This window comes from Saccopteryx bilineata, chromosome 3 (genome assembly GCF_036850765.1).
Source record: "Saccopteryx bilineata isolate mSacBil1 chromosome 3, mSacBil1_pri_phased_curated, whole genome shotgun sequence".
In the NCBI taxonomy this organism is placed as follows: Eukaryota; Metazoa; Chordata; class Mammalia; order Chiroptera; family Emballonuridae; genus Saccopteryx; species Saccopteryx bilineata.
Genome location: NC_089492.1, coordinates 275735873 through 275749272, shown reverse-complemented (window position 1 = coordinate 275749272; position 13400 = coordinate 275735873). Strand labels below are relative to the sequence as shown.

General features: G+C 54.0%; 2 protein-coding genes across 3 annotated transcripts in view; one reads left to right on the top strand and one right to left on the bottom strand.

Moving 5' to 3' along the window:
• The window catches only part of GRHL3 (grainyhead like transcription factor 3), a 34285-nt gene extending 27069 nt beyond the window's left edge, over positions 1 to 7216 (top strand). For both annotated transcript variants that reach the window (XM_066270099.1, XM_066270098.1), the window contains exons 14-16: positions 396 to 481; positions 2937 to 3001; positions 6303 to 7216. In XM_066270099.1, coding sequence (XP_066126196.1) covers positions 396 to 481; positions 2937 to 3001; positions 6303 to 6417 — 266 coding nt within the window. In that variant the 3' untranslated portion in view covers positions 6418 to 7216. The remainder of the gene's footprint in view (positions 1 to 395; positions 482 to 2936; positions 3002 to 6302) is intronic.
• A 4205-nt stretch (positions 7217 to 11421) lies between these two features.
• Positions 11422 to 13400, bottom strand: part of STPG1 (sperm tail PG-rich repeat containing 1) — a 42725-nt gene continuing 40746 nt past the window's right edge. Inside the window, exon 8 of the mRNA XM_066266572.1 lies at positions 11422 to 12983. Coding sequence (XP_066122669.1) covers positions 12907 to 12983 — 77 coding nt within the window. The 3' untranslated portion in view covers positions 11422 to 12906. The remainder of the gene's footprint in view (positions 12984 to 13400) is intronic.

The following is a 13400-nucleotide window of genomic DNA, read 5'->3' as shown; positions in this document are numbered from 1 at the left end:
ATCCAAAGCTTTCAGCAACCTTGAAGTGAGCCTCACTCTGCAGGTGGCATTTCCAAATGTCATATTGTTAATTCCCACGGCAGCTCTGTGAATTAGGGGGCAGTTCCACCTCCATTTTCCATTCGGATAAAATGAGACATGGTGATGTTAACCTCTCAGGTCACAGCTGGCTGGTGTGGGGGCAGGGTTCGCACCCCTCCCAGTCAGCATAGTGTGAGCAAGTGCACGTGGCCTGCAGAGCCCAGGGGCTCCGCCTGTACAGACCCTCGGCAAAGACCGGGCTTTCTGCAGAAGTCAATCTTATGTTAAGAAAGAGCCTATGATTCCCCCATCCCCTGAGGCATTCCCAGACCCGTTCATCCTCGTGGCGCTGACAGTCCCTCTTTGCTTCTCAGTGCTGCTGTATGTGCGGAGGGAGACCGAGGAAGTGTTTGACGCCCTCATGCTGAAGACCCCGGACCTGAAGGGGCTCAGGAACGCGGTAAGAGGCCTGGCCAGACCCCGCTGTACTCCCTGTACGCGCTTCACCCTTCACCAACGCACCTCTGGTTTCCACAAGAAGGCTGGCTGGGGAAGGAATACCCTGGGACGTCAGCATAGTGGTGGCCCACCTATCCCGCCCCACGTGGGGGGGCCCCCCCGCTGAGCCCGGCTGGTGGGGTATGCCTCTGTGATGTTATCTCGTGACCAGATCCCTGGCTCCACCCTGGGAGTCGCACTCACCGTAAATCCTTCTTAATCTGATGGCAGCTGTCTGACAGGCCAGAGCTTTTTGTTGGCTTTGCAAACCTGTTTCTATTTTAATGGGAATGAAACCCAAAAAGGCCAAGGCCCCAGAGACACTCTTTTCTTTCCCAGGGGGCCTCACCTGTAGCTTGTGGTCGGCTTGGGGCGCGTGGAGGGGGTGGCGCTGGCCAGGGAGGCTGGAGATGGTGTCTGGGCAGAGATCTTCCCCAATCACCGCCCCCCCAAATCACCAGAGAGTGGGTGAAACAGCCCCGAACAAAACCCACAGTGGCTTTGGGGCTCAGCTAAAGACTGTGCCAACAGCCTCACCAGGGCCAGCTGTCCTGAAAGGTCGAACCACTCAGAGAAGCCAGATGGTGCCAAGACCTTGGGCTGTGGAAGGAAAAAATGAATCAGGTCATAACATTACCTGCCTTCTGAAGACCCACTATGTCAGGCATACTGTCATTTTGTCGGGCACATTACATTGGCCAGCTCGCCATATTCTCCTAACAGCCTCGCAAAGTGGGTACTATTATTATCTCCTCATTTCCCATGAGGAAACAGCCTCCCAGACAGAGGTCAGGTGACTTGCCAAGGTTACTGGAAGTGACAGAGATGTTGTTCCAGCCCAAGCTCTCTCCACTCTGCTCCGCTCTCTTGTTCTCTTCATATATCATCCGCTCTGCTTGGCATCAGCCCTGCTTGGCACCAGCCCCAGGAAGCTGGGCTCACAAAAGGCCATTAAATGTCATCTGAATATAGACTCAATCTTCGGATTGAATAGTACCTTAAAGGGTCAGCTCCCCATCTAGTGCCTGAGCTTTCTCTTCAGGAGCTCTCCCAAGTGCGTGGCCACTCGTGACTTGTATACTTCCAACGATGGAGAGCTCATTACCTAATGGGGCAGCTTATGTTGTCTTTGTATAATTTATGGTTAGAAAGTTCCCAAGTTTTTGCTTACATTGACTTGAGACCTTCCTGGTAGCTTCTAGTCCCATCGCCAAGAAGATAAATAGTCTAAGAATATTTCTTGCCTGGAGGGATTTCTGTCAAATCAGAAACTAACTGAGGAGCTGAACCTGACACTCTTCCTCAAAGGCCCTGTGAGGACAACCTCAGCCTGAAGCCCGTGGCCTGTCGTTCGCAGCGCCTCAAGGCAGTCAGTAACACTAACCTGCAGCTGAGCGCTCACCAGGGGACAGGCACTGGGCCGGGCCCTTCACATCACTGTCTCAGTTCCTGTGCAGGACAACCCTGTTGTGTACATCCCAGCATTGCACCCATTTTACAAGCGAGGAAACTGAGGCTCAGCAGAGTAAGAGTTCTGCAACTCCAGGTGGTGGAATTGGGCCCAGACCAGGTGCTTCTGCCCCAGGGGAAACGTGAGGAGTTCTGGGGAGAAATGGGTGCAGGCGGGGCTGTGTGAGTGCCGAAGCAGTTCCTGTGTTCTGGGCTGTGATGGGGCAGGAGACCTGGGTTCTAGGCTAGGCCTTATCTTCTTCAAGCTTATCATCCACACTCGTCCAGTGGGATTAACAATTCCTGATCGAAGGGGGAAATGTTTGGTTCACCCCCACACATGCACATGCCCATGCCCATACAATATGGCAAGAGCATCCCTGTTGCTCCACTTCTAAAATAATAACAGTGACCATTTACTGAGCATTGACCACTTGTTACACCAGGAACTGTCCGAACTATTTTATGTGGACGAGTCTATTTAGTTCTTCCAGCAACTTTATGAGCTAGGCCCTGTAGCATGTCCATGAGTAGTTAGCACAAAACCGGCCAGCTGGGGGACAGAAGCCCTCAGCAAGGGAGCGCTGCAAATGTCTGACGTTGGCGGGGGCTGAGGGCAGAAGGGATGCCCTCGGGGATATTTCACAGCCAGGAACATGCTGTTTGTCAAGTTAGTTGTGATGTGGGCAGGCTTATAATATACAATGATAAGTAGAACTATCTATGTGGAATATAAAAATCCTATCTATATACATGGCCAAATGACAGGAAGGAATACACCCAGGTGTTAATGGCGTTTCTCTCTAGGAAACAGGATTATGGGTGATTGTAATTTTCTTCTTTGTATCTTTCTACAATCTAGGCCTATATTACTTTTCTAATTAGGAAATTAAAAGTCATGCTATAAAAGAATGGGTATGCGTCCACTCTGGGCTGCAGACAGTGAGTCCCCTACCATTCTCTTCCAGATCTCTGAGAAGTACGGCTTTCCTGAAGAGAACATTTACAAAGTCTACAAGAAATGCAAGCGGGGGTAAGTGCCCAGTACCTCTCTCCCGCCCCATTCCCCCGCTCTGCCCTTTTCCCTCTAAAATGTTGGCTCAGGGAGCTCCAGCAGGTCTGCTCTGACTGGCGTAGGCCTGCTGCTCAGAGCTGAGTGGTGTTTGCAATTGTCTTTGTGGAGAGGATTAGGAGTAGGGTAGAGAGCCCCAGGCAGGCCAAGGCCTCCTGAAGAGACCAATGGTCACCATTGGGAAGGAAAGGAGTGGGAGGTGGGGGAAGTGCAGGGCCAGGTGTCGGAAGGTTCGGTCAGGTGTGAGTCCCAAGGCTTCTGGATAAGCAAGTCATTTGACTGTAATGACGTAGTCACTGCCGTTCACTGGACACCCACTCTCTCGGATAGTGCGCTCTGCATGTCTCAGCCTCGCGGTCGCACTGTGAGGTCAGCACCGTGACTCGCACACTGCACACGGGGAGACAAGCTCAGAGGTGATAAGCTGCATTCAGGGGCAGGAGCAGCAGAGTCAAGTCTCAGAGGCAAAAGACCCTGCAGAGGTGCCACCTGCCCGGTCAGGGTTCCCAGAAGCGGTGGCTGCCCTGTGTCAGGGAAGGGAACTGGGATCGGGTGTGGTTTTGAGGGAGCCCCACCGTGATCCTTCAGGGGCCTCCTCTGCCTTCAGAGCTGCCGGGGCAGGGGGAGGGGGAGTAAGGCCTTACCCTCCAGGCCCAGACAGCGCCCAGGAGGGGTTCGTGCCCAGGGCTGCAGCGCCCTTAGTTATTTTCCCAGGAGATCCCATGGTGGGGGGCAGGTGGAGGACCACCTGGTGACTGCCGTCCCCGGCTTCAGTGCCCTGGTTGGAGCCCGTGAGCTGGGCCTTGGCAGCCCTTGTTAATCAGGCCACTCCACCAGCCCAGTGTGGGCCGGGCAGGGAGGAACTGCCATTGCTGTTCCTGCCCAGAGGACCCAGGACCCGGGGTCCTGGGAAACCCTCCCAGCACCGGTCCGCAGCTCCGACCCCACCTTCCTGCCCAGGACAGTCTAACTCCGGCTACCTTGCTGCCCGCCCGTGGAAAGTGCCGAGCATCGTCCCCTGGCTGCTGTCTGTGACCTCTCCTTGTCTCCCCCTTGTTAGCAGACTGTAAAGTGAGGCTGGTTTTAGACCCCGGCTGAGGCTCCATCCAGCTGGGCCCAGAGGCGGCCTCCTTCCGGGCAGGCCCAGCCCTGCCTCCCCCACCCCCCTCGGTTCCCACACAGGGGCGGGGTAGGGAAGGTGTGCGCCCTGCAGCCCCTGGGAAAGGATCCATTTGGTTTTGGTTGTATGAGAGTCTAGGATTTTTTGTGTGTTTTTTTTTCTTCCAAGTTTCGGTTTCAAACTGGGGCTCACACACTCCAGAGTGGAGCGGAATCCAGCTCACAGCAGAGGGCAGGCTCTGCTTTGCCCAGACAAGCCCAGCCCCACATCCCCTGTCCCCTTCGGTGCCCTGTCCCACCCCCAGGCTGCAGCCCCACTGCGGCCAGCTAGGGGCTGCGAAGTGCTTCTGTGTGTGATTTGGGGTGTGGCGTAATATATGTAAGGAGACCCCAGCCCCTAGCCCCAAGGGCTCACTTGCTAGTCTTTCCCCTTAGCCCAGCCAGCTGGTTAAACCATAATTATAATTTCCATTTGGGGAGCACTTCGTACATGCCAGGTGCTAGGCTCGCTACTCCCACAGATCATCTCAATGACCCTTTGAGTTGGTATGATTATCTCTCTTTCTATAGAAGAGGAAACTGAGGTTCTGAGTAGTCCCAGGGTCAGAATTAGTAACTGGCAGAAAGACTCCCGGCCTGTCTAAAGCCTGTTAACACACCTACTATTTTATCTTGCCTCCTGCTTTTTCCTCTAACCACTAAGCAATGAGCAAATAAAGGCTGTGGCCAGGCCAGCCCCTCGCCCAGGGCACCGCCCCGGTGGCTCTTCGGAGGAAGCCCACGCCCGCACACACCCAGCCATGGAGACCTCAGGTCTAGGACTGTCTGAGGTGCCCAATGAGAAGAGTCTCCAAAAAACCTCTTGGGAGAGGCCAGCCTCGTTCGCCACCTCCCTCATCTGAAGAGCAGGAAATTCTAATCAGTGGCCTAGTTTATTTTCATAGAACCCTCCTGAAAGTCCGCTGGACAAAGATAGATATGATCAGCTTTACAAGCACCACTGAATGCTTGAAAGATTAACAAATACATTGTTTTTGCTGGCAGCTGGCCAGGGGTTTCATGCAAACCAGGACAGAAGACAGCTAGAAGCTAGCAAGTGACAAGAGGCCCTCATTCTGGGACAGCAGTTCCTGACAAGCCCTGCCTCTAGGGCCCAGTCGCCCCTGACCTCTGAGGGGAAGGGGTCCGTGGGCCTGTCTGGGATCCCTGTGCACAGGTGTGAGCCTGGGCCGCTGGGAGGCCCTCCGGGGAGCGGGAGGGAGGCGGTCTTCAGTCTGTGCACGTGGGCATGCGCACAGTGCCTTGGCACTTAGATGTACCCAGTAAATGCCACCTATGAAACAAACAGTCCTTCTCAGGCTGGCCCAGGTCCTTGCCTGAAGAGTTTGGGGAGAGAGAAGGCCAAGCTCCATGAGTCCGTTGTATCATCCCTGAGACTCAGCTTCCTGGGGGTGGCGCTTAGAGTGGGCTTGTGTGGCACCTGCCTCTGGCTCAGACAAGCACATCTGAGTGACACATCGCAGTCTCCTGTTGAACCTAAACCACACTGGTCCACCCACCACACCTCCTGCTCTTGAACCCACAGTCTGTGTCTGAGTCCTCAGTGTGGCCCGGTGACTAAGGAGCATGGTGTCTTCCCCAGATCTACCTGGTATTTGCTCAAAAGTATCCATACTCATATGTATTAAGGGAGGCACCCTGGCACAGTAGGTAGGCATGCTAGCTGGCAGGCCTGGCTCGAGTTGTGGCTCGGCCACTTGGGCATTGTGCCCTCCCCTGTAGAGTGGGACAGGGGCCCTGGCCAGATAGCTCAGTCGGTTAGAGCATTGACCTGAGATGAAAAGGTTGTGAGTTCAATCCCCAGTCAGGGCACATACAGGAACACATCTATGTTTCTGTCTCTCTCTTCCTCCCTTCCTCTCTCTCTCTCTCTCTAAAATCAATACATAGATTTTTAAAAATAAAATAAAGTGGGATAGTGAACACCAACCTTGTAGGTTATTATAAAGATCAGAGAAAGTCCATGAGGTGCTTGAAATGTTGGGGTACTTGATATATAGTAACCATTACTATCATCCTTGTCACTCAGAGGCCCTGAAAACAAGGGACTTCTCACAGTCTGACCACATCTCTTCTCTTGCAGAATCTTGGTCAACATGGACAACAACATCATTCAGCATTACAGCAACCATGTCGCCTTCCTGCTGGACATGGGGGAGCATGACGGCAAGATTCAGGTCACCCTGAAGGAGCTGTGAGGCCCCCGGGGGTGGGGGTGCACGCCAGGCAGGGAGCCAGCTGCCAGTGCCCCGCGCCACACACAACTCTCCTCACGCCTCAGTGCTGCTGCTGGAACGCCTTCTCTGAGGGACAAGGCCCTGGAGGGGCAGATGTCAGCGCCAGGAAGGGACCTGGGAGGGGGCCTGATCTGAACCCCCGCCTCACGCTTGAATCGACTCTCCCAAGTCCTGCCAGAGATGCTCAACCAGAGACGGTGTCACCGTGGTTAGCGTCCCCCACAGACTGCTCCCTTCTCTGCATCGCCCTGCAGGCTGCCTGCCTCTCCGGACGGTGCAGCCGGACCTGCTCTCCCCAGACTGACGTGGCTGCTGTCCGGCCCCCATTCGCGGTCACTCCCTCAACTTCAGGCCAAGGGTTTCCCACTCCTGGTCAGTTAACTTGAACACTCTTGATTTTCAGAGCAAATGACTTTTAAAGACACTGTGGTGGATACACCCTCTCTCTCACGACTTCCTCCATGCCGGATGTAAATAGAACGGACTGACCAGAACAAAGCAGCTGCTGGGTGAACACCCGCGCCAGGCCTCCTGCTCACTGTTGTACACATTTCCCATGTACAATTCTCACTTATGTTATATATATATATAAGTATATATTATGTATATATGCAACATTTTATATTTTTCATGGATACGTTTTTATCATTTCAAAAAATGTGTATTTCACATTTCTTGGATTATTTTTTTAGTTGTTATTCAATTATGCATTTTGTATACTCATATAGTATTTAGTAATAAAATTCTGCCTATGTATTATGTCAAATGCAACACTTGTTCCTTTTGTGAACGTAGTCCAGGAAGAGAGGGTGAAAGTGGATAAGGCCTGGCCCCTTCCTTCCCTGTAAGCGAGCGGTCTGCCCTGGACTTGAAGGGCAGTGGTGAGTGCTGGGCCCTGCACGGCACAGGTCCCCACCTGGAGGGCAGCAGAATCCTGACGCCCAGGTCTCTGTCCTGTGAGGTCCCACAGGCTGAGTATGATGAACTGAAGATTGTTGACTGGACATAAAGAAGTCCTGGGGAGGATCCAGGACGACCTTGTTGAGGACCTCGCTGCTGGGGCCAGTGGGCAGAGCCCAGGGCGAGGAGCCATGTGACCTGAGTCCTTGTGCCAACTCTGCCCCTGTGCTCTCGGCTAAGTCGTTTTCCCTGGAACCTGCCCCACCAGCTCACAGAAGCGATATGCTCATCTCTTCTCAACTCAGTGGTTGGTCAGTGACCTCCTGTTGGTGGGAGTATTTACACCACAGGACTTGACAGTGTTACAAATCAAGGCTTTTATTTTCCCTAAAGAAAGAATCACAAATCACTCCTTCTTTCCTCCCTCTCTCTTTCCCTCCCTCCCTCCCTTCCTTCCTCCCTCCCTCCTTCCCTTCCTCCTTCCCTCCCTATCTTCCCTGGCTTACCAGCACACTGCCACCTCTAGCCCTCAGTTTCTTTGCTTATGAAATGCGGGGTGTGGACCACACAGGTCATTTGTAACTCTCATCTTTAGAGCCCAGGGTTCTCTGGTGGGTCTCAAAGGCCACCATGATGTGAGTGAGGGGACAGCATGCAGTCCTCAAGGATTGTCCCAGACTTTATCATAGCAGCTTTGCTTTTCTTCACTTATATATTAGGGTTACACATAAGCTTCTGTCTGAATGGAACTATTTTAAAATTTTTTGAAAACTGATCTGTGGTGGTACAGTGGATAGCGTATCGACCTAGAATACTGAGGTCACCAGTTCAAAACCCTGGGCTTGCCCTGTAAGCAATCAATGAACAACTAAAGTGAAGCAACTATGAGTTGATACTTCTCGCTCCCCTTATCTGTAAAATCAATTAAAAAAAATAAAAAGCTTGAAAACCATGGATGTCTCTAAAGGCCTCCCAGCCCGGGTGGTCAGAATATATGGTCCTCATTCCCAAGACCCTGCTTGGGGTGAGGGACAGGACTAGGGTCAGGCAAACAAGGCATTAGCTTCAGGTGCAGAAATTAAGAGGTCAAATAACTCAGTGATCAAGATAAATCATAGTTCAATGTAATGTAGTTTTTTTTTAATAGTTAAGGCAAAAAAAAAAATTCATGATGTACAAAATATCAAAATTTTGAAGCCAGGATCAGTACTGATGCTTTCTGTGGCCTCAGGCTCCAACATGGCCTGCCCAGCGCTGCTCGAGGACCGCGTGGGGCACCCAGAGCCGCTCTGCCCGCTCCAGGCCCCCTGCTGCTGTGGCGTCACCCCGGATGCCACCGCGGGCGATGTGTGAGGGTGAGAGGGCAGAGCGTGGACACAGTGTCGGCACGTCGCCAGGCACACTGAGGTCCTCAGCATCTGTTCGTTTCCCTCCTTCCTGTGCCTCCTGCCACCTCCCCTCCCAGGGCCACCTGGGGGGCTGGAAGGCGGTGCTTCGCAACCTTGATTGCACATTGGAATCACATGGGCAGCTTTTAGCCCAACAGTGACCCTGACCCTGGAGCAATTAATTCCATTCCAAGGGGTAGGGCCTTTTAAAGCCCCCTAGGTCAGTGGCCGGCAAACTCATTAGTCAACAGAGCCAAATATCAACAGTACCACGATTAAAATTTCTTTTGAGAGCCAAATTTTTTAAACTTAAACTATATAGGTAGGTACATTCCTTATCGAGGTAGTGCCCGCACGTGGTATTTTGTGGAAGAGCCAAACTCAAGGGGCCAAAGAGCCGCATGTGGCTCACGAGCTGCAGTTTGCTGACGAGGGACCTAGGTGATTATCATGTGCAATCAAGTTTGAGAACCACTCCTCTAAAAGGGCCAGAATTGTACAAGCCCTGAGGGCTCTGTCACCTGCTGGCCTCTGGCTGGGTCACACACACACAGGGGACTGCCGGTACCGGTGCAGAGCCTGCCGCAGGGTTCAGGGTGCAGGAATGGAGCTGGACAGCTCCACTGGGGCCCATTTCTCCTCCCCTCCACGTGTGGGGAGGACTGCCAAGGCCCAGAAAGGGCTCCCGGACCTCACAGAGCCCTGCAAGCCTGCAGGAGGAAATCCGGCACCGTCCTGGGAGGTCACGGAGGAGGGCTCCTGAACCCAACAGCAGCCATTCCAGGGTTGTCTTTCACGCCAAAGAGTGGAAATGGTGAAAGGAGTGAAGGTAAGTCCTTTCTAAACAGGCGGTTCCTTTAGAAAAGCAGCTGATGGCCGGCAGAGATGCAGCCCCTGCCTGCAGGGAGCTTCTGCCTAGTAGACAGTCAGTGAGTGAGGGGAGACAGCGAGGAATAAGGAAGGCCCGGGTGAGGGAATGCATGAATGAGTAAATGAGAAGGGGAGGGGAGGGAGGGAAAGAAGGGAGGGAGGGAGGGAGGGAAGGAGGGAGAGATAGGAAGAAAGGAGGGAGGGAAGGACGGAAGGGAGGGAGAGAGGGAGGGAGGGAAGGAGGGAGGGAGGGAGGGAGGGAGGGAGGGAGGGAGGGAGGGAGGAAAGAAGGAAGGGACAAACGGAAGGTTAGATGAAAAGTTGAACAATGAAGTGTATTTTTTTAGACCTTTGCCACTCTTAAGTGTGGTCTGTGGGTCAGCAGCTTGACTACCACTTGGGAATGTGTAAGAAATGCTTACACCTAAAACATACAAAGTTCTGTGTCAACTATATTTCAATACTTTAGAGAAGAAAGGAAAAGAAATGCCTTACCCCAGACCTACGGAATTCGCCTTTTCACAAGCTCTCCAAGCGAACTGCATGCACAATCACGTTTGGAACACATTTTATTAAACTATCAGCCTATCCTAACCCTAAATAGACACAGTGTAACCACACTGAGAACTTGAGAACAGATACCGATCCCCAGACCCTCCCGCAGATCAATTAGATCAGAACTCTGAGGGTTGGGGCCTGGGCACGCTGTCTCTACAACAGCTCCCAAGAGGATCTTTTTTTCTTCTTCTTTTTTTTGTATTTTTCTGAAGTTGGAAACAGGGAGGCAGTCAGACAGACTCCTACATGCGCCTGACCGGGATCCACCCGCCTGCCCACCAGGGGGCGATGCTCTGCCCATCTGGGGCGTCGCTCTGTTGCAACCAGAGCCATTCTAGCGCCTGAGGCAGAGGCCACAGAGCCATCCTCAGTGCCTGGGCCAACTTTGCTCCAATGGAGCCTTGGCTGCGGGAGGGAAAGAGAGAGACAGAGAGAAAGGAGAGGGGGAGGGGTGGAGAAGCAGATGGGTGCTTCTCCTGTGTGCCCTGGCCGGGAATCGAACCTGGGACTCCTGCACACCAGGCCGACACTCTACCACTGAGCCAACTGGCCAGGGCCCCAAGAGGATCTTAACGAGCTGTCAGGCCTTGAGAGCCACTGGCCTGCACAGAGCGGTGAGCAAGCACATCACATCTTAAGGGAGGCGAGAGACGATCAAGCCTCTCTGAGCCCAGGGTCTCGGCTCCAGTCTTGTCTTATGTAGAACACAGAATTTGAAGGGCCGGGGGCAGCCCTGGTGCTCTCTTCCCAGGCTTCCTTCTTTCCTGACACCGCGTGGAGGCGGCTCCTTCTGGAGAGACAGTCTTTACCTGCCAGTGCTCAGCCCCACTGCTCGGGGAGAAGAGAGGCCTGTCTTCTCTTCTGACGCATTACCCCCCAGCCTCTGCCTGCAGTGACCCCAGGGCTGGCTGCTCCCAACAGCCTGCTAAGGTACCCCAGGGTCAGAGGGACCTAAAAACCAAGGCCATGGGGTCTGGCCCCATTGTCAAAGTCTGGGGTCAAAGAGAAGTTACAGCTCAAGGTGTCATCCTTGAAAGGGTCTTCCAGAACATCTAGCACCCAAGTGGGCAACTCATGGCTCACAGAAGAGTTTCCTTTGGCCCTAACAAAATAATTAATTTTTAATGGAAATAGGGCCGTAAATATCTCAACTCGAGCAACTGCACATTTGAAAGGTTTCCCAGATTCTGGCAACAGTGTGCTGGGCCCATGTTGGATGCCCCTGCAGGGAAGCAGCAACCTCAGCTCCCGGACCCCCTCACCCTGCCTCACCTTTCTGTTCCATGCATTGCCCGCCAATCCCTGGAAGTGCTTGACCTTGAGCCCCCAAATTCTGATCCAACTCTTAACTTGGAGGAGAGGGTAAGGACCCATCAGGACGGAAGCACAGGCTGCCTTTGGATCCAGATCGCCGCTGCTCCTCGCGCAGCGCTCCGGCCAAAGCAAGGGGGCACTTTGAGGGAGGCTGGGGGTCACATGAAAGCCAGCTTTTGTGAGAAGCAAGAATTCCGTTTAATTGGATGTTTATCCATCCCTCCAAACCCTCCCCAAATGCAGAGCCAATCAGCGGCCAGTTCTGACAAGAAGGCCGTGGATGTAACATTCCCAGAGAAAAGTCACAGGAGGGAGCGAAGGGGAAGTGACAGGCCTTGCTGGTGCCGGGAGCAGAGTACGGACTGCGCCGCCGCCCCGCCGCCACGGAGAGTCAGTTCCACAGACCAAAGCGAGAGACGGCGCCGGTGCCCGGGGAAGGAGGGCAGGTGCGGTGACTTCCATTTACCCCTGGTTCTTTGGGGATCTTTTCCTCTTGCCAAGGGGAAATGATTTGACAGGCCAGAAAAGCTACATTAAAGACTGTGTCAAACTCAAGCAGGAAGTCAGGGAGGGGACGGAGACCAGCCCCGGGGAGGGGCAAGGTTGGGTGGAAGTAAGAACCTGTAGTCTCAGGGTGTTGCGTGACTTCCAGGCCCCCCCACCCCACCCCACCCTGGGAACCTCTGTTCCCCGGAGCTCTGGCTCCAGCAGGGTCCTGCCCACATGTGCTGTTGAACACAGAACCAGTAAATGAATGTGGCAGCCTCTCCTCAAGGTGGGTGGGTGATGAGCACAAATGACCATGTGACTGGCTGCCGTGTTCTTCCTGAAGGTGAGATGCGGAGGCTTAGCTGCTGGGGGTGGTGAGGGGCCCGGGCAACCCCTTCATGTCTCTGTCACAAGCACCTCTGAGCCTTCCCAGCTCCTGGAGCCCCCGGAGGAAGCTGAAAGCCAAGGCCAGAAGGATGGTAGTGTGCCCAGGCCGCAGCCCTGTGCCGTCGCCCCTGCAGGTGCACTCTGGGCCCCAGAGCCCCGCCCGGCACCAGGCTTCCAGGCAGGGCACTTGCTTCTTCCCCCCCGGAATCCGTGCTTCAGGAGCCCCTAGCATCTGAGGGAGGGGAAGTCTGTGGAAGCCGGCCTGGCAGGTGCATGGCAGAAGCACGGAGGGAGGTTCTGTCCACTTCTCATTTCTCCTCGGGAAACCAGGGGGTCAGCGGGGGCAAGGGGTCCAGTCTCCAGGAGGCAGCTCCAGACCAGGACAAAGGCAGCAGCCCAGTGGCAACACCAGGCCGGGGTGGCAGAGCGGCCCCCCACGTGGTCAGCTGTCACACATACAGCACGAGTTCTCTGAATGAAGGCCCTGGGGAACGTGGGTGGGGCAGCTGGTGACCAGGGCTTTCCCCAGGCCCCTGTGCGGTCACTACAGCGCAGGGATCCACTTGTTGTCCTCGTTGTAGAGAAAGGACTGTTTTCCAGGGAGCTCCGGGTTATACGTGGCTGTGGGGAGAGAGAAGGCCATTTGCTGGGGTCTCTTTCGTTCCGCGGCAGAGCTGGCAAGGCCACTGGGACCCTGTCCCAGCCCCTGCACCACGTGCATGGGGAGACAGACAGAGGAAGGGACCGCCCAAGGTTAGCCAGCTCTTGACTGGCCAAGGACTTGACCTCTGGCTGCCTACCTTCTTTAACTCCTTTTAACCTCTTTAACAGAAGAGAATCCACAAAAGATCTCCCCGTGAATTTGGGGGGGGGGGAATTATTGAGTAAGGTAATACTCTTAAATAAGCCAGGTGTCAGCTTGGCAGGGTTTTGTTTTGATGTAGTTCAGAAATTTTCAGAAAAGCGGAAGCTGTGACACTGCAGGTTGTCTAGGAAACTAGCAGCTAGGACCACACAGGGCTTGGGAGCCACAACCAG